The following is a 21340-nucleotide window of genomic DNA, read 5'->3' on the forward strand; positions in this document are numbered from 1 at the left end:
AAGAAAGTACATATATATAATTATGCATGTTCCCAGGAGATTGACTGGAAGGTTTATTATGTGTAGGAATAATAGGTCACATATATATATTTCCAAATTGTCGGATGAAGCAAGTGACGGGGGTGAGTCAAAGGTGTGTCTAACTTGATCTGTTCCGAACCCTGGGACGTCAAATATGGCGGTTGACAATACAAACCTATGATGCCATATATTCCGAACGAAATAGTTCCGTTTTTTGAAATTACGTTAATGTTGTGATTATTGAGGATCGGAATTGTTGGGAAGAGGTTATGAAAATGTCGAACCTACTTACTGGATTTTATTTCATTCCTACCTAGAAAATCATCAGGTTGAATAATTAATTTGCAATCCGACAATATTTTGACTCTTCTAGTCCGTACCCTCCAAAATATTCATTACCTTTGCACTTCAAACCCAAACAGAACATCCCTGCTAAAAACAACGATAACTAGACCTTAGGCATACGAAGCAGCAGACAACACCAAAAACAAAACCAGACCGAAAAAAGAATAGTGAACTCGTGCTTACTTAAGAGCAAAGTAAACACTACCATTGATTCCCAGCAGGTCGGTCACCTACCCTCGTTTATATATGATACTCATCATCCCATTAAACTGCACATAGCCTTCGTTTTTATGTTTTGGTAACCATAACCTTCAAATTTTATTCAATATTAGTATCACGTAGATTGATTTGTCCCTACTTTTTTAGTTGCAGCCACCACAATATCAAATGAACAGACAATTTTTTCAAGCCATCATATATGAATATATCTTCTGCTTGTCATTTAAGATGAGTGCAATCTATGTGTAAGACCATACTTAAATATATATATATATATATATATATATCATGTCATTTTTGTTATGATGCAAGGAAATAATCTAAAAAAGTAACCTCATTCTCTTGTCTGCATTTTAATTTTCTAATTGACTTTGATATTTCGAGTTTGAATTACATATCAAGCTTATCAAATAAGAACTCCATAATGATCATGATGCAGGTTTAAAATGGCCTGAAATTAAAAATTAAAAATATCTATGGGGATTCTTATTGAACCTGAGAATATAAATATCACTTCTATATATGCCATCGTCTAATTTATTCTACGTAATGATACAGGTTTGAAAATCTATGATACATTTTCCCGAGAATGTGAAAATCAAAATGGTTGTTCATATTCCGCCCTCCTCCTCCGTAATGTGTCCACACATTTCTCCGACATTTTGCTAAATATTTATTGGAAAATTGGCATATGCATGCGTCCAAACTGATAGTTATGACATCAGTCGTTTGATTCCAGCGAGGCACCCAAGGAAATGTGGCTCCTTCCCAGAGCTAGCTAGGGACAAAACGGTAGGGTACCACTCCCACCAAAATCCGTTCATGTTAATAAATAATAATATAATGCTAGTTTATATCGTATCTTCTCGTTAATTTGTTCAATTCAGATATATGCCCATTCACTGAAAAGGGGAAAACTAGCCCATTCAAATTCATTTTAATTTAAACACTATATGAACCGGAAGCCTGATTATTGCATTTTGAGGGACTGCATATAATGGAAAGAATGCGCGTGCATGATATATTCAGTAATTATATATTCTAGTTTTTAACTATGCAATGCTCACTGCAGCTGACAGCCTTCCATTTAATTAGTGTAGTTTAAGATTCTAAGAGAACTTGCGCTATATATGAAGAGAGAAACCAAAGAATTTAATCGAAATCTGCAAACCTTCACTACGTTCTTTCTTCATCCTCTATGTAGTGTTGTGAATCACGCACAATAAATATGCGAATCAAAGTCAAAGTACAATGCCATTGATCCATACTCAAGTTTGTATGCCTTACGAGTTAAAATGGAAAGTATAAAAGATCAATATATCTTGCATACCAAAAAGCTCGATTCTCGTTCACTCTAATTACAAAACCGAAAGGAAACTATATATGACCAACCTGCCATACTCAATATATTGAAAAGCCAACACAACCACATGCGCATAATTTACCTGTATCTATATATTTTAAGAGACTCCTGATGCTAACTGCTTCATATTGTAGATACGAAGGCTAGCTAGTGAGCTAAACTAGTCATACGTATAATATGAAGTTAAATAAATACTTCACTTGTTGTCACGACGATGACACACCCACGCCCAGAAAATCAATGAAGGGAACTTCTTTGAGATCATCTGCTTGCTCTTGTTCCGGAGAAGCTCTCTCCTTTGCGAATGTGGGTGAGATATCGCATAGATTCGTCAAGTCCCTATTATTTATTGTCCTATGTTTCTCATCATCACCATCACAACCTAAGACTGATCTGCAACGACCTGGAACAACCTTCCGGTAGTTTTGTAGAATGCTGCCGTGTGATGATGCGGAATTTGGATAAATTCTGTAAAGATAACTATCCGACCCTTTTGAACATTCTGAGAAGTAGATGTTAAAGCAGGGGTTGAAGTAATTATTATCTTTCCCTTGTTTCGCCATGGATGCGAAATTCCAAGAAGCCAAAGAGATGGAGGGAGAATATTCTGCAATGATTCTACTCTTATCGATGTTCCGGAAGTCAAAGAGCGTTTGGGAACCAAAGATATCTTGCGATTTCGATCTTTTAGTAGAAGAGAAAGTGTCACTGGAAGAATCATTGTAAACATCTTGGAAGACTCTCTTGCCACTTAACTGCTTGGATTGCTCTCTTTGCTTTCGTGCCATAATAACATGCCAGTGATTCTTCACAGCGTTATCAGTTCGACCAGGAAAAAGCCTCGCTATCAGTGCCCACTTGTTCCCATGAATGCGATGGGCTGCCAATAACCTTTCTTCCTCTTCTTCAGTGAATGGCCTCCTGTTAATCCTAGGGTCAAGCTGATTAAACCACCTTAATCTGCAACTTTTCCCTGTAATCGGGGAAATCATCCCAGAACAAGATTAATCAATACGATCATGTGATTTATATATACATATACAGGTTATATTCGCATATATATGCTACCCATATACAGTAGTATGTTCTCAATAATATCCTGCTCAACTTAGCTAGTGCAACAATATTCAATCCAAAGCCTCCGAAGAAAAATATGATTTTTAATTTGCTTTTTGTTTTTCATTTCAAGGAAGAAATTAAAGATATTCAATCCAAGTCAATTAATTACCTGATCTTCCTTGGAGCTTCTCAGCAATTGAATTCCAGTTCTGCGCTCCATACTGTTCGACAAGCTGCCGGAGTTTTTCATCCTCGGCGGGCCTCCAGTGACCGCGAGGACAACTCTTGGAGTCCTGATCGCCTGTTGATGAAGCAATCGCCACGAGATCAGAATCTTCCATGACAGAAAGTATTAGATATTGTGGAGGCCTCCAATTTGCTGCAACAATTCTTGAGGGTCAAGCACACCAGGGAGAGAAGTGGAGAAGAAGATATATAAGAAAGTGGAGGAGAGGACCAGGAGATGGAAGGAAAGGAGGGGGTTGGTTAACTAGGGTTGTGAGATGGCAAGTCACTTTTGTTGGCTTTACACGATATATATATTGCCCCCCAATATCTACATGTATATATTGTGTATGCTTGTAGCTTCAATGACCTTCTTGTTTATGCCATTATTGGTCCTTGCAACTTCCTTATCAGATTCCTCGCTTTACTTATTCTGTTCGTTTTCAACTCCTCAACTATTCTAATTAAGACCATGGTACCACGTTATATCAAATCCATTTGTTTGGTTACCGTATAGTTTTTACTAAAGGGACTTCTCTCCTTGATCGAAGACTCGTCAATTATTTCTATGTTATTCCAACATCTTTCATTAATAAGTCCCTTACACCTAATTCCTTGAACATTAGGGTGCACTGATCTTCATTAAATGAAGCGGTTCCTAATAATTAAGCAATGCGATGTTTGTTGCATAGTTACCGATTTTATTCCATGTTTAATTATAACCATGTTATCTTTCTGAAATTATATTCATAATCATGTTGCACATCGCTTTCATCTATTTCTGCCAATATATGGTTGGTAGATTTAGAATTCAATATATATTTACAATAATTCTTCATGATATATATGATCACTCTGATTAATGGAGAGTGTACTGTACAGTCAACGCAATCAATTTACCATTAGCTTTGCCCAAAAGAAAATTTCACACTAGTTGAGTACTCCATTTGCTTCTATTTATAAAACCTCAAAATTTAAATTAATTTGGTCCTTTTTATAAGAACCTACTAAGGATTGTCTGAACATCAAATGTGTTTTCTTGAAATGCACAATTTAAGTAATAAGATCTTATAAAAAAGACCAAACCAATTCAAATTTAGTTAATAGTTTTTTTTTCCCTTTTGATCATCTGACGTTAACTCTAGCACGAAGAAACTTGTGCAAAAGAGATGAAACTAATAAGCCTGCATATATGTTAATGCTGACATTGATGAGCTTCAAAAGCGCCCCTTAACATGGTCAGAAAAATAATGTGCTTAATTACAAAGTTTAACCCGCGTCATAAGTGCACGTAACAATAAGCATCACTCTGACAAAAGCTTGTTCTATTTGAGTATATCGACAATGAAGTTTAATTAAATTACGTACCATGACTTTTAGTCCACAGAGAAGAATTATATTGTGGAACTGACTTTGGCCTCACCACCTATGATTTCCAATTCTCATTTTCTATAATTGCCTACCCAGTACGTTGTGCTCGAGCCTACTAACATCCTTATATCATTCACATCAACAACAACACGTGGCGCTTTTTTCCCAATATGTTGAGGGCCCATTTAAAATGGTTAGTTTTTAATTATGATTTACAAAATAAGAGTTAATTTTGTTATAACAGTTTTATCTTGACTTACGTAAAATGTAATTATAAGTAATTCTAAATGATTTCTAAGAATATGAACTATGTTAATGGCTAGAGACCAATATTTTTAATGGTTAAATTTCTAAGGACTTGGTTAATTAAGGGCATTTAAACTATAAGGACCTGATTACGAAGCGGGTAAAATTACGTTGTAAGCGCCAAAATGTTAATTTTTAAAACACCATGTGACATCTGAATATTGGGGAAATTTTTTCTGTAATTTAGTTTTATACATAATTGATAATTGTAGCCAGATTTGCTGGCCATGCTATATTGCACGTACGTAGTATGGGCAAAATTAATCCGATATAATTTTTGTTTTATTTTGATGGGCAAGGAACTGACAGAAGTGTCATGATCAGTTTAATCTTAAGGTTTAATTCAACAATGCCGTGGAAGTACAATATCAGGAAAAGTACTTCTAAACCGTCTGCCTTTGTTTTTCATACTTCAATTCCATGCAGATGGCAAGTCAAATTGAACAGTATAACACACATAATTAAGTAAATGTAGTATTATATAAATGTGTTTCTTTACCGATTGAGACTTCACATACCAGGAAATCAATTATCTATTACCTTCCCTTCCAAAAATCGCTAAAGTCTGCGCGAATTAACAACGAAATTAATCAGCCAAACCGTAAATAATATTGTGTTAGTACTGTACTATATATATATCCCAGCATTACGTTTTCAGACTGTTTGAACTTCAATCCACACGTTTCATATGGCTTCGATTTGTTTATGTTCGTCGAACGAACGATTAAATCAAATATAAGCGTACACGGAGATCAGTTGAAATAAATGCGACAGTTTTAATTAGAAGTATTAATCACACCGACACCCCAAATCCCCTTATTTTAATTCGTATTGGTATTGCGTGCTAAATTTTTATTTGTATACGAGCATGGTCCACAAAAATACAAATTAAAGTACATAATTTTCCAGGGAAAATAAAATTAAACTGAGCTTAAAATCTTCAGGTAAGTTGTGGTCAAAAAAATAAAAATAAAAATTCATTTCTAGAATGCGTAAGTCGACTTTGGGCTTCCTCCTGTCATTATTTGAATTGAAACTATATATGCTGAACTTACAGCTGGTAATCAATAGCACGCTGGCCAGGTCAGGAAGACTAAGTCCAGTCATAACTGCAAAACTTAATTAGTTGCTATAAGTTATAGTAGCTGCATAATCATAAAAAATACCCTTTAATTTGAAGTCTTATGTTCAATTTTCCATGTTGGGTCTTCAAAATTCCACTTTGAAGTTTGACCATCACAGTACACCTTGTCGACCAATAGCATTCTTGCATACCACCCCTGAAGTCTGCCAAATGTGTATCAGTTCTTAAGCATTGCTTTTGATGCATGCAATCCTAAATGCATCATAAATGAAAAAAAATTAATCAATCCTTGGAGGCACCAGAGGTTGATTATTATTCTGGTGACCCAGATTATCAAGCTAATTGCAGGTGAAAATAAGATGAACCGTCTAAATAATTAATGGTGCAAGGAGCAATATTGCTTAGCGAAGTAAAGTTCCAACAGGGGAAATAGGCCGAGTCGAGGTGATCTCTCAAATTTGAAAATGACTTCAACTAAACCTTGGACTTCACTTCCGATATGGATGAAAGGGGATCTTAATTAAAGCCATTAGAAAAAACAACAAAACAGATAGTACTTTAAAGCTATCAAAAGGTGACAAATTTTCACTTGCTCGAAATATATATAGTTTTCCTGCACTGGTTTTAGGATGATTAAAGAGGATCCATACTAAGTTTAGCTAACAGTCCAAATGATGCGATCCAAGGTGAACCTGGCATCCAAGTTTGCATCCTACTCGATCAAGTCATGCATGAGCATATATGACATCCAATATGATGCTCAAATTAATGGAGGTGTCATTTAAACATCAATGATATGTTAGGATTTATTTATTTTTATTAGGTGGTTGATATTTATCTCAAGTCAAAATTCACTATTTAAACTCCATAAAATTAGGTTTTCCATCTGATTTAAATATTCTTAAATTATATATTTCCAATTAAATTATTTTTAATAATAGTCAAATATCCTCTAGTTATTATCCTATACTATCCCTTTTCATAATATTCTTTTATCCTTTAATCACTTAAAATCAATCCTTATTTTTCTTATAATTATAATCAATCTTTATTTTTCCTATAAATAGCCCTTTATGTACGTTATTCAGAATCCGCCCCATTTCTCTTTAGGCTCCCAATCACTAAACCCCTTCATCAAGTGGAGTGCCTATGCATATGAACGGTTTAAGCAACTTGAGGATGGATCTGACCAGAATTTACATCAGAATATTACTTTGTTTTATATGACGACGCACCTGCTGCTGCTAGCTAGTATTAATTAGCTCACAACAAGGTGTAATCAATACTCTGTCCCAAAAGTTTGAGTCGGTAAAATCTTAAACAAGGAAGAACTTGCCACCGTTCGCCATGGGTAAAGAAACAAATTAAAGTGGTAATTCTACAAGAAAGAGAAGTCATTTTCAGTAGAGATGCCTAGGAAGTCGCCTTAATAAGTAACGAGGTTATATTATATCATCAGTCACCAAGTGTGTCATTTTATATGTGGTCGTTTAAGCTAAATATCAAAATATGCCAACGGCAAAGAAGAAGTAGACAGTTAAAAAGGAATGATACATCTCTTTCTCCATGAGTTCTGCCTCTGCCTGTAAGTGTGTGTGTGAAGAAGAAGCACAAACAGTGGCAGGGTTTGAAATAGCTTTCAAAGTTGTGAGAACATTTCAGTTACTTGCACAGGCAAACATCCATTCCTCTCCTTCAACTGTCTTTGTATGAAAACCATCATATACCTTTTTCTCACACCTTCCCACGTAACCTAAGCAACCGGCCACTTTCATCATCATAACCCAAACCACACCGTAATTTGACATCAACAGCCCCTCAAATTTCCCAACAAACTACTTTGACTCTTTCTTTGTCCACATAATATTACAACCCTTCTTTACGCATACTTTTCACCCCCATTTTAGTCGCCATTCCTCACATCACCCTTTTCGTCATTTTCACCCAGTGCATATTGTTGTTACGCCTTCATTATTATCATTATTATATGCTGCGGCCTTTTGTAAAAGCATATCGTACTTGGGTAACCAGCTAGCCAATTCACTTTAATTAATTTTTACCGACATTTAGCATAGCTTGACTAGTGTACGAGGAATATTTACCCACAAATTTATCCGTTCTTGGTTAGCACATGTTCGTGCCACTTGATCCTGTAGGTGGCTGAAAGCCTTGAGAATGAAGACCACGTTTGAAAGTTAATTTCTCGATCTGCGAATTCCTTTTGTTTTGATCACCCCATTGCTCACTCGCTTTCTTGCTGGGATTGTTCAAATAAATAACTTTTTTATTTCCCAATTTTTCCAGCAGCCTGACGACGGAAAAAAGAATAAACGTGTAGAGTCCGACAAGTGGTGAAGTAACCCAATGGATAAGTTTGTGAATTGGACTCGCAAATTTTTTTTCTCTCGTCAGCTCTGTAAACTAACATCAATAAAAACCGAGTAAGATATTCCGTTTATTATTATTATTTTTGTCTTGGAACATCGCAAACCGTGTCTAATTTCGTACGCCCTTCGTTGTGTTTAATCTTGAGGGTCAAGTAGAGTTCGTTGGGGATCCTAGTGGCTTCCTTTATTGTCTTGTAGTCTCAACCAACAGGTACGTCCCCCATTCTGCGCAGTGATATGCCTCCTAATGTTATTAATGGTGCCTCCTGGACAACGACACTCCACCCACTCCACCACTTTCACTATTAACGATATAGTTCTCTCAACTAATTATCAAGTCCGCACAGTTCTGGTCATTTTTGTCCTACTCTGAACTAGAGTAGTCCGTTGAGTCTTGCGCGGTTTTATGCGTTCATGATTATGGGCTTTGATTGAGTATCACAGATTAAGGAGCCCAGCAACCAAATCCGAACCAATAAACATTGCCCACCGATTGAGTTGAGCTCAGGGATATTGCTTTTATAATCCGGAGACATGGAAGTGATCATAGTTGTATAAATGAATAATCATGCATGCTTCTGATTTTGTTTGTTTCGATGTCTATCAATCCCCCTTTGAAGAAATTGGGACGCTTGTTACATAACAATGGAATGACATTCTACCTTCCTGGCATTAGAGTGACGCATATAAATATACTGGCGCACCCATATCATTGATGCTCAGACCGTATAAAGTGCCTGGTTAATTTGATGATGATTATAACTTATGACTGCTTGCGCCTTTAATTAAGAGCTCTTATATATCCACCTCATCGCTTCCTTTAATTATGCCCCCCCCCCACAAAATTGCTAAAACCTTCCCTTGATTTGTTATCTGCTAAGTGTGTTTGTCATCTCTAATCATTATATTCTGAATTACACCCAGTCAAATCAATAATTAGTCAATATTTATCATGTACTCTTACAAGTTACCAGGGGAGCATCTACAGTAAATAAATTAAGCATCCGTACTTACATACGCGTTATAACCAATGAACAAAAACCGGACCGGGAATTCAACCGGTCGAGACAGTGGGTTAAGGGTTTACTGGTCAGACCGGGGTCGAACCGGTCATATTAAATAATTAATTTAATTCATAACATTAAAATAGAACAAAATTCATAAATAATAATCCGTCAAAAAAGGATAAGAAGTTTACAAAATAATTTAAGATCAAATCTACTAATTAAATATATTTTTAATTAATTATTTATGTGCAATCACCTGCTCTAAGCCAACCTTACTAGCCCCAACATCGTACTTCACCTCCATGTTTTTTGTTGGACATTTCCAAGAATGGTCACACATGCCGCTTGAATCTTGATTCGAAGAAAAAGCCAAACACACCTGTGTTTCCCTCACTACGTATAGTTGCCTCCAACTCTACGTTCACCCCCCGCCAAACGACAATGTTATCTTCAGAACACAACAGTTTTGTACTTACTAAACATGTGTCCAGGATCGACACCCCGATCTGCCTTTGGGTACTTTGGACATTACTTTCCTGAACGCTCTCTCAGGGGACTATACGCCATTACGCCCCCTAGGGGGAGCTGCGTGATGACAGTGCCGGAGCCGATGATCGTGCTGGGGGAGAACGTGGAGGCGGAGATAGGGAGTTTATGGCCGGCGAGTGATTCCTGTGAAGTCGAGGCTAGAAGGAGGAGCCCTAGGGAATGGAAGAGAGTGGGGTGAACTCGACGTTCCGGAGGAGTATCCTTGGCCAGGAGAAGGAGGGAGTGAAGGACCGAGGGAATTGAATCCAAAAACAGCGCTTGATTTTTTTTTTTTTTTTAATTAGACGACATCGTTTCGGATAGCTAGGGGAAAAATATATAACCGGGCACCCCCCAAACTGGGGCGGTTGACCCGTTAAATACCATACCGGTTTTACCGGTTACTTTACTGGTTCGCTAGGAGGCCGGTTTTTCATGTTAAACCGGATCGGACTTTGACCGATTCACCGGTTTCCGGTTGAACCGGCCGGTCCGTCCGGTCCGGTCCGGTCCGGTTTTTTTTTTCTTTTGTTATAACAATTTATCAGAAATTTGAACTTGCAACTTTACCCTTAAAAGTGTTAAGAAATATACTTAGTGTCATTGGGTTACAAGCTCTAACCTCTTAATGCAGCTTTTTTTGTTTTTTAGCTGACTTATGCAACTTAACCATATACCCACCCATAAATTAGTTTTTGGGGGTGGGTATAATACTTTGTCATTTCATTCACCATCTAGACATTTACGAGTAGATTAAAGAAATTTGTTAAATTAGTTATTTATAATAAATAGTTTTATCTCTTATAAAATATCCTTACTAATTATGAGTATTAACTATAACTATTATGTGATGAACTTTTAATATTTGCAACTATCATGATAACTACTTAAAAAAAAAGATAAATATGAAAGATAAAGTGAATTAGAGTTTTGTATTTAAGACAAAATTAAATATCAAACTAGCTTTTATATTAATAAATATGATAATATTATTATTTAACTTTAAGTATATTTGAGTATTAATGTGGATGGAAAGGAAGAAGAAGAAGAGTACTGATGTAACGAGGTGCAAACCAAAAAACAAAAATGAGAAAAGGTGCAGATCCCCGGGAAAAAAAGGCTCTTCCGAGACATGGGCTTTTAAGTCTATAAAGTGTCCTCCTGACCTCTAAGGCCTTCACCCGCCCCCTGTCTCTTGTTTAACGAGAGATTAGATTTGGGCCAGTCCAGTCCCCGGCCCATCCCCAGTAATAAGGCTTCGGCGCCCAGGAATTTAAATCACATGTTAAGTGGGTTACAATGGGGCGGAAATGGCACGATATTCTAGTGTCATATTCATTTTATAATATATTTTTTCCAATAAAAATGTTTTATATGGACTTTTAATCTTATTTATTGTTTCTAAATTATTTCTTTGGCTGTTAATAGAACATAATAATATTATATGATTCACGTGGTCAACTTTATTCAGTAGCTGGCTCTCGCTATCACCTCCGGTGCATTTGTTATACTCCGTTAAAATGTTTTGTTTCCATATACTGGTATCACGTCTGTGCTAATTCATTATACTGTTGTTTCTGAATAAAAGGAAAAGGGGGGGAGTGTATAGTAGGATACCTGACCAGGCCATAATGTTAACAAGTTGGGCACCTGTTTGGAATATTTTAAAAATACTTTTAGAAAATATTGTTTCGCAAGTTAAAACAAATTTTTTCACGTATTTATTTTGTTTATTATAAAAATTATAGTTTGATTTTCACTGAAACGGGCGCCTGCAGCCTGCTCAAGGTTTGCGACTTTCATGCGATTCATTTTCTGCATTGTCGGGTACAATCCACACTTCCACATTTTGACCACTGATTTGTTTTTAATGACTCTGGGTATGTTTACTTTGCCCAAAACCGTGTCTCTCCTTATAATTATCCATGGATTCATCAAATATATATTATATACACCTCCCGCACCAAACTCCGCCACCCACCCTCCCCCACCAGAATGCACATTATAGTATATTATATTATTCTCTCCTGTTAATTAATCAAACACACAATCGTTATACAGTGCCGATCTTTCTCATGAACCCAATAATCTCAATAGTTTATACAGAGAGAGCCAAATGAAACTGATTCACGGAGACCATTTTTCCGTCTCCTTGGAATTTCCCTGTCATCTACCCGCATACGGCGCCTCTTCCCCTGCTGCCTTCTTGGATAGTTGACATGAAGGCCTCGAGCTGTAAACAGTTCACCCACGTGACTTGTAAGCTATTGGCATAAATGTCCTTCGTCGATCATTTTAATTCTACTGCTTTTAGTCCTAATTATAAAACTCTGTTTATGGATTAGAAACAAAGTCTTATATTTAAAACTGGAGGTTAATTAGGCGACCTGTGCAATTACTAAACAAGGGTGAGCAAACCAAAATGGACGAGACGATAAAGGAGGCAGGCATATATATATTGTAGTTAAATGCAACGTGATCATTAAAAACAAACCAGGGGGAGATTTTACAATGAGTGGAAGGTTTGAAGGGTGTCAACATCAGTTTGATGGTGCCAAATTCCAGAGCGGATGGACCTGAAGCGTTTTGGATAAGGAGATGAAGGATGATCATTGTGAGAGAAAATGAGGAGTTGTGTGGATTTTAACCTCTTGGATCAGCCCCCAGTTTCCAGCACGTACGCAATGACATTTTAGATTCATTTCACACTGCCAATTGCCTCGTTATTGGACACACCTGGCCACCTCCACTGCGTTATTTTTATTTATTTATTTTTTTAAAGTTACTGTTTTCTCTGTGTATATGCGGTGGCTAGTAGGAGAGCGCGTAGTTTTCACCTCTGTTGAATAAATGAGTGTGGTCGTTTTCGCAGGAGAATGATGGAGGGAGGGGCATTGCGTGTCATCAACCCCCTACTGAAGGCTCTGTTTTGATTTTCAAACTCGGCTGAAGAAAATGCGCCCCCCCCAATTGTCTACCAATATTGGCGTGCCATGTAAGGTCTGAACCATGATATCCAACTTGACTTTGTCCTAAAGTTTACCCTCTTCCTTTTCCCTTTTGTTTATTTATTTTAATCTTTTTCAAATTTATTAGAAGGCGCACTATTCCTCCCCACGGCCTTCCCTCCATTCACCCGCATGATGCGAATCATACGTCAGCATTTGCTGTACAATTGACGCCTGCATTCCGCTGTTATTTGATTTCTGCTGTGTTACGATTACCGGTCTAAGCTAGTACTACCGCTATCTTTGAAAATATTAAAAAAATTAATTTAATTAGTTATTATTTTAATAGGAGTTGTCTTTTTAAAATACTCTTATTAATTATATATCAGCTAGAATTACCATTTAATAAAAATTTTAAACATGTGTAAGTATTACAAGGACTACTTTGAAAAAAATAAATAAATATGAAAGACAAAATAGATTGAAGTCTTATATTTAGAATCACATTAAAAGTCAAACAAGTTCTTATATTAAAGATTATAGATAGTATTATTTAAATATTACATGATTTAAAATTGCAGGATCTAATAACATGAGTAGAAAACGACGCATGCTTCCAGTTTTTTTGATGACTTTTTCATTTTTTTCCCTCAATTTTTTTTATCTAAAATATTAGTCTTTTAATTCAATAAAAAATTGGAATCATTTCATTTTTGAGGAATAAAAAAATTTAAAACTTAAGAGACCAAAATTAAAATAGAACAAACTTAAAGAATCAATGATTATATTAATTTTTTTTAGCCGACAAAGAAACGTTCATAATTCGCCATTCCAACACTGAAATGCCACGATATATTAGTTTTATAGACTAATATTATGGCAACTTCGTCTAGTTACATATATTTTGCGCATTGACACTGAGGATTTTTGCGCATCAACTAGGATGTTATTCAAGTATAATATACAAATAAGAAGATGGATGCGTGGAGTGACTCCACCAATACACTCGACGCGTATGCGGTAATGCGATGATGTCTCGTTAAGTCAAACGAGTTGGTAAGGACAGACAATCAAACAAGAAAAGAAATAGGAGAAAGCAAGCTAAATGCGTGCGCAGAGAAATGATAAACTATTGATTGCGGTGATTGTTGAGAAGTTTCTTTTAATTCTGGTTAGCCAGTCTTTGGCGAGTTTCCCCCACTTTCTTACCCCTCATCGCATTCCAGAAGTTGGAACTTTTGTCATCATTGCTTTTTAACAGATGGTCATCGGAATATCAATCTGTTCATATTCTATCATTGAATTTTTTAGTCCCCCTTAACTAATCTTTTGTTGTTCTTCTCAAGCTCAAATGTTTATGTATTTATTAGCTCCTGTATCAATTCTCATTCCCGATCCTCTGTCAATTTTGGATCATCCTCTAAATTCTTGCTTCCGAGCCTACCTGGTTTCACACAATCGAAACAATTTTTAAATATATAAGGAGTCACAGAGAGAGAACGAGTCTTATCTTTTGGGTTGGTCATAGCCTCTCTGCCTCTTGGTCAAAAACCTAAGCTTTCTTCTTCCTTCGGAGACGATCCTGAACTCCATCTTCATTTCTCGTTTCCCTCAATCACAGAATATGACGATTGATATGGTCTCTCGTCTTCTTCCTTTCTGATCTCGTCAGGTATAGCTGTCTTGCTGAGCATTTGTTCAAGAACTAAATTCATTTTAAACCTTTTTTTTATGGCCCAAGTTCTGTTATAGATATTTTGGATATTCCTACTTCTTAGTAGTTGATTGTCATTCATCCAAAGACGCCGATCATTCTAGTGATTATAGAGACAAAAGGAAGAGCGGAGAAATGGTACTTTGATTTCTCCTCCTTCCTTCTCGGTGTTTGTTAGAATTCATTGTTCTAAGGAAGTGTTCATTCCAAGGGATTTTTTTTGACATTTTCTGTTTCTGCACTTCGTGTGTGTGTGTTGTTTGCATCTGCTGTTCCCTTTGGGTTGGAATTTCCAACAAGAAAGGTTTTTTTTGGCATGGATTACTTGTTACAAATTCATCATAGTGGATTTTAGCTCGTCGATTATCCCTACTACGGGCAAACAAAGCAATAGATCTTATCCAAAGTCTAGAGTATCTTGTTCAGGGTCACTTTATTCTAGGAAATCTATGTCAGAGCCCCTGTTCTTGCTTGAGCCCCAATCCTTAACTTCCCAATTCGCTTTTCTGAGTAGGAATTTCATGTTAGCGTAGCCTTTGCCTTTGCCTGATATATATTTTACGAGAGGAGCAAACGGTTTGTCAGATCATAGATTCCTCATTTTTTAGCTGGAGAACCCATGGTTCGAGAACCTTCAGACAATTAGCTCATGCTCAAATTTAAGTTGAATGACCGACGATTCGTAGATTCAACTGAGAATTTTTTCTTCCGGAGCAATTTGTTATATTTCCTTTCAATGATGCATCTGTAAGTAGTGGCTACTTTGGGAAAAGGGTGCAAACTGTGAAACACAAAGGTCTTCAGTATTTTCTGTTGGTCTGCCGGTGATAGTGGAGCCTCTTAGCTGGAAAATAAGAATTGTACTAGCCTCTTTTCCTTGAAACTACTGCAAAAATTTTTTTCAGTTCCTATTTATCTGAAATTAATAACTACTTTCTGTCATATTTTGAAGAATTGAATAGAACTTGCCCATCGTTTTTCATGAAAACTTTTTTCAGTTGACGCATGACAAACTGTAATACTTTTGAAGCATTATAGTTTACCTGTGCTGTAACACTTTCAACTGTAATATTTGTAAATTGTAAGTTGATCTACGAAGTGGCGTTTACCTATCGCTGAAATAAATAAACTCACCGTATCTGGTAGTGTCCCTTGCGGACATCTTTCAGTTTTGAATAAAACGTCTCCTAAATTTTTTTCCCCTCTTTTCTATTTTTGTCTCTGCCATCTGAATGCAGGCTTTCTTGTAAGGTTCAACAAGATTCCGTTTGTGAGTGGTTTGGCCTGGCTTGCTTTTTGGCTAAGGTGAAAAAAGGTAGATAAATCTCAATACTTTTAAAGGCTTTCAGAATTTAATAGCATTTTATTGGCTGATTTATATAATATCCCGAATACAGGCTGAAATTCTATATGAGCTGATTGAGCAAGAGGTGAACCATGTCGTTAGTTAGATCTGCAGAGCTGCCTGCTACACCTTATAGAAATGCCAAGCTCTACTCAATCAAGGGAAGTGATATTGGGGCCCGGCTTTCCCTCCCAAATTTTTGGTCATGATAAACACAAAAGCATGTACATAACAGATTCTTACTCCAGTGAGAGTTATGAGAAGTACTTTCACGATTCACCAACTGAAGAACTGATAGACACTCCCACTTCCAGCATCTCTGGAAACTCACTGCCTGATGGCTCTTCCTATCTGGTTAGAGCTACTTCAGGAATCTCTGTGGTTACCAACAACCCATTTGATATTTCTTTCGCTTCCATGAGACACAATGATGCCCGTCAGTCCAACTTTGGATCAGATGTCTTGGAAAATGGAAGCCCAGATCCACTTGACTTTGATGATCAAATGAAATTGAAGCTCCAAGAATTAGAGAGGACACTGCTTGGTGATAACAATGATGATTATGAGGACGAGTTCATACTCGGGACTTTTCAGAGCATGGATATTGATGCTGAGTGGGGTGAACCCATTCAGAATATGTTGCACCACGGCTCACCAAAAGAGTCTTCATCCTCAGATTCTAACCATAGTACCATTAGCAGTATCTCTCCCCGGACCCCAAAGCAATTGCTGTTAGAGTGTGCTGGTGCAATTTCAGAAGGAAATGTAGAGGGAGCCTCGTCTATGATAAATCAACTCCGGCAGATGGTATCAATTCAGGGAGATCCTCCCCAGAGGACTGCAGCTTATATGGTGGAAGGACTTGCAGCTCGAATAGCTGAATCGGGCAGCAGTATTTATAAGGCACTGAAGTGCAAGGAACCTCCTTCGTCAGACCGACTGGCAGCTATGCAAATACTGTTTGAGGTGTGCCCATGTTTTAAATTTGGATTTATTGCTGCCAACGGTGCAATTACAGAGGCAGTTCAAGATGAAAAGAAGGTTCATATAATAGACTTTGACATCAATCAAGGAAATCAATACATAACTCTGATACAAGCACTTGCTTCAAGGCCAGGTAAGCCGCCACATGTGAGATTGACTGGGGTTGATGATCCCGAGTCCGTCCAGCGATCTGTTGGGGGCCTAAAAATCATTGGACAAAGACTTGAAAAGTTGGCAGAAATACTTGGATTGCCGTTTGAATTTCGAGCTGTGGCATCAAGGTCTTCCCTTGTCACTCCATCGATGCTTGATATTCGTCCTGGGGAAGCACTTGTGGTGAATTTTGCATTCCAGCTTCATCACATGCTAGATGAGAGTGTTTCAACGGTAAATGAACGAGACCAACTTCTACGCATGGTTAAGAGCTTGAATCCAAAACTTGTTACCGTTGTTGAACAAGATATGAACACCAATACGCTTGCATTTTTCCCACGATTTGTTGAAGCCTACAATTACTATTCTGCTGTGTTCGAGTCGCTGGACGCAACTCTTCCTAGAGATAGTCAGGATAGGATGAATGTTGAAAGGCAATGCCTGGCAAGAGACATTGTAAATATTGTTGCATGCGAAGGTGAGGATAGGGTTGAACGTTATGAAGTTGCTGGAAAATGGAGGGCAAGGATGAAGATGGCCGGCTTCACTACGTCGCCAATGAGTGCCAATGTGACTGACGCAATCAAAAAACTCATTAAGCAGTACTGTGACAGGTACAAGATGAAGGATGTGATGGGCGCACTTCATTTTGGATGGGAAGACAAGAACCTGATTGTTGCTTCAGCATGGAGGTGACCAGTTCATTCTTCAGCTCGGAGACTCTGGTGGCGAGAATGTAGTATTTGCTTGTTTACTCTGAATGTTAATGATTTGTGTAGGTGTATATTTGAGTCGCTGACGTTAAATCTTAAAGCTAATATGGAACTTTATGTTACACATGAACGCTTGACTTCCTCGTGAGGACTCATCTGACAACATAAAACTGTTATTCTTGGCTTCTATGGTTGGCATAATTAGCGTTTCCGAGTACTACTTTCATTTCAGCCAAAAATTCATAGGGATAGCGTAGGCTTGGGGAATGTTTGGATAAAAATAAAATCATAATTTTAAAAGTATTTTTACGGTATACGAAGTAAATATAAGAAAGAGTTTGTCTCGATTTGTAAAAAAGTGTTTTTAAAAAGCACTTTACATTCATCCAAACACTCCCGAAGCTAAACATCTTTTTGTTGCTGTTTTACTAGTGCCCCATAACGGTTGAAATCCCCCCCCCCCCCCAAAAAGTACTTAGTGGTTAAATGGTGTTCTACTCATCGTTATAGAAAATATTTGAACTATTGAAAATTTAATCTGAACAATTTAGTTTTACAATTTTTAATTTGTAATTTTTTCAACGGTAATTTTTTTTAAAATACTAAATATAAGTTTATCTTTATTTTTAATTATACACTGTATGTGTTAAAATTAAAAAAAGGAGAACCCAAAAAAAAAAAAGCCTGAAATTACTAAATTTCAAATAAAAAATTCTTAAAAAATGCATTGTTACTTGTAAGTCTGTTGTTGTCAAAATTTCGATTTGAGAATTTATAAATTTTCTCAATGAAAAAATTATTTAAAACATGAAAAAATTTAAATTGTTAGACTAATTAAAATTAATCTGGTCCATGTTCATTCGTGTGATGTGTCGCCTTATCCAGATTAACATATGTTCGGTCCAAAGATTAATTATAAGGGCTTGCTTGCATTTGTTCTCACATATTTATAAAGCACGACTGAAAAAACAATCGTTAACGCAAACTAGCGAGAAATTTCTGCTGTAACAAAAACTGCTGCTGGGAAAGGGGCCGCGTTGAGGATCAGGGTGAAAACGGTCAAATTATCTCGTATTTTGTTCTAATTCCACTGGTCCTGGAAATGGAAATTCCAACTTCCAACTACCTGCTTGCCGTGCCGTCTTTAGCTTTGACGAATGCGTGGCGTGGCTTAATCAATCCTAAAAAATGTAGAAATTTATTTCCATGCTTATAGTAGTACTTCTTCTGTCTTAAATATAAGATCCTTATACTAGTGTGTATAAGAGTCTTATATTTAGAAACGGAGGAGTAACTTAGAGCTGTCATTCGGGTTAAGAGAGTGCGAAGCCCTTCTCAGCTGAGCTTCGCATCAAAGATTACTATTTTCATAAGTCAGAGCATCATTGGATCATTTTCACTTATTATTTCTTAGAAAATGAGAAAAAAGAATAGTGTAAATAGTGTAAGTAATGGGCTTGAGCCCAAACAATGGCATATGCTTGAAGCCCTAAGGAGAATCCAGAAATAACAATGAAAAGAAGATCGGGAGGAGTACCCCAAAAAAAAAAAAAAAACCACAGATCGAGAGAGTACGAGAAGGGAAGCGGACTTAAAATTAAAATCGAAACGAAAAGTTTCTGTGAAATCGGAAAGAAGGCCGTCGAAGGAGAAGGACAGAGATGTCGAGGACGCTGGTGCAGCCGATAGGGCAGAAGAGGTTGACGAACGTGGCGGTGGTGCGTCTGAGGAAGCATGGAAATCGCTTCGAGATCGCCTGCTATCCAAACACGGTCCTTTCCTGGCGTTCTGGCGTGTGAGCTTCCCCTACTCTTCTCTTCCTAAACCCTAGCCTTGGAATGGAACTAGCAAGATTCTATGGTTCCGACTTATGCTCCGTCTTGTCCTCAGGAAGTAAAAAAGAACAACAATCTTGAGAACTTGCAAGGGGTTTTTTGACTTATTGGCTCATATCTTTTGGGGACAATAATCAGGGCGTTTTTCTGCTTAAATTACACTTTAAATCTTTATGCTCTCCACTGTCTTTCTGGCCGATGATGAGCGTAAGAAGCTCTTAGGATGGACTAATTGAGTCAGTATTTGAAATCTGTTTATGATCATGTCTGAGGGTATTTACTTGTCATTTTTCTGTGGCAGCGTCAAGGAATGCATTATTTAGTTACAGTAACTGTCATTTGATGATATTTTCTGTTTCAATTCAATCGCTCTATTCATTGTGAGCCCTTTCATCTGGAATATTTCAGTCCATCCATGTCGCTTCTTTATGTTTCCTGCATAACCAAGCATGCTTGTGTTTACGGTTGATCATATTAATGCTGTTAATTTGGCAACAGTGTTTTACTACTGAATGTGAAAAGTTGTGATGCATTTTCATAAATTTAGTTGATGTAATTTGTGTTTTTGACATCATTCAACTGAATTGACTTTGGAACAGGGAGAAAGATCTGGATGAAGTATTGCAGTCGCATACCGTCTATTCAAATGTTTCTAAAGGAGTTCTAGCAAAGTCAAAGGATTTGGTTGCTGCCTTTGGGACTGATGATCAGTCAAGGATATGTTTAGAGGTTTGTAAAAGTCTATTTGAATATACATTTAGGTTTCCTCTGGTTGTTATGTAATTTTTCCTCTTCATTTTACAGATTTTAAAGAAAGGAGAGCTTCAGGTTGCTGGGAAAGAGAGGGAATCTATTCTTTCAAATCAGTTCAGGGATATCGCAACCATTGCTATGCAGAAGACATACAATCCTGAAACTCAACGTCCTTACACAATCAATATGATTGAAAGACTAATGCGCGAAATACATTTTGCTGTCGATCCAAACAGCAGTTCAAAGAAGCAGGTCAATTTACTTTTTATTTTTTCTTAGATATTTTTAAAGGCATATGATGGACATCAATTGTCAAGCCGTTCTATCATAATGTGAAGTGTGAGCACATTCTAAGTTGATCTCGTCGCAAATAATGATTATTCTATGAAAGAACAGTTTACTTCCCATCCTAATTAACAATCTAATCTGTTGACTAGATTTGAGTTCTATTCATTTACATTTAAATCATTTTATTTTGTTTGTTTTAAATAAAGTGTAACTCTTAAAATAATTATGAAGGCGCTGGAAGTTATTCAAGAGCTTCAAAAGCACTTTCCAATTAAACGGTGTCCACTAAGAATACGAGTTGCTGCTCCAGAGGAGGAAGTGCGTACACTGCTAGATAAGCTGAATGCTTGGAAGGCCAGCATCATTTCCAAAGAAGCATCTGCTAATCAGTTGTCCATTGTGAGATTGAATTCCCCTAGTTTTTTGCGTGGAAGTAGTTCTTCATTTGAATCCATTTTGCGTTTCAACTGCAATGGTTTTTCTTCTCTCGCTGACTCTTACGTTTGTGCTTGTTAAATTTCAAGGTGCCATCATGCTTAGCGGTTGAAACTTTAAATTTGTAAATAGAAGTGTGATTGAAGATATGCACTAACCTCCTTTCACCTGTAAAATTTAGAAACAACATGAATAGGGAGTAAGTCAAAGCTTATTTTGTTGAAATCTGGCATGTGACTGCTGTTCCATACAGCCTT

General features: G+C 37.0%; 2 protein-coding genes and 1 pseudogene across 2 annotated transcripts; 2 read left to right on the forward strand and 1 right to left on the reverse strand.

The window, feature by feature from the left end:
• Positions 1 to 1875: 1875 nt before the first annotated feature.
• On the reverse strand, positions 1876 to 3472 carry LOC114747621 (transcription factor MYB57-like). Its single transcript, XM_028935972.1, has 2 exons — positions 3177 to 3472; positions 1876 to 2921 (listed from the first exon to the last, which is right to left on the reverse strand). Exons 1-2 carry the CDS (start codon positions 3346 to 3348, stop codon positions 2155 to 2157), a joined length of 939 nt encoding a protein of 312 aa, XP_028791805.1. The 5' UTR covers positions 3349 to 3472; the 3' UTR covers positions 1876 to 2154.
• Positions 3473 to 13891: 10419 nt separating this feature from the next.
• LOC114747620 (scarecrow-like protein 1) lies at positions 13892 to 17973 on the forward strand (annotated as a pseudogene).
• A 1444-nt stretch (positions 17974 to 19417) lies between these two features.
• On the forward strand, positions 19418 to 21149 carry LOC114747619 (ribosome maturation protein SBDS-like; the record flags this gene model as incomplete). The annotated part of the gene is made up of 4 exons (XM_028935971.1): positions 19418 to 19567; positions 20207 to 20336; positions 20412 to 20612; positions 20880 to 21149. Coding segments are annotated over exons 1-4 (735 nt in total), but the record flags the coding sequence as incomplete, so codon positions are not given.
• Between the last annotated feature and the right edge of the window lie 191 nt (positions 21150 to 21340).

The sequence above is a fragment of the Neltuma alba genome, unplaced genomic scaffold (genome assembly GCF_004799145.2).
Source record: "Neltuma alba isolate B1F8T4 unplaced genomic scaffold, ASM479914v2 tig00005392_pilon, whole genome shotgun sequence".
Classification (NCBI taxonomy): domain Eukaryota; kingdom Viridiplantae; phylum Streptophyta; class Magnoliopsida; order Fabales; family Fabaceae; genus Neltuma; species Neltuma alba.

Coding starts and splice junctions, on each gene's coding strand:
- LOC114747621 (XM_028935972.1), bottom strand. CDS start 3,348: ATGGAAGATTCTGATCTCGTGGCGATTGCTTCATCAACAGGCGATCAG. Junction 2,922..3,176: donor GAAGCTCCAAGGAAGATCAG/GTAATTAATTGA, acceptor CCCCGATTACAG/GGAAAAGTTGCAGATTAAGG.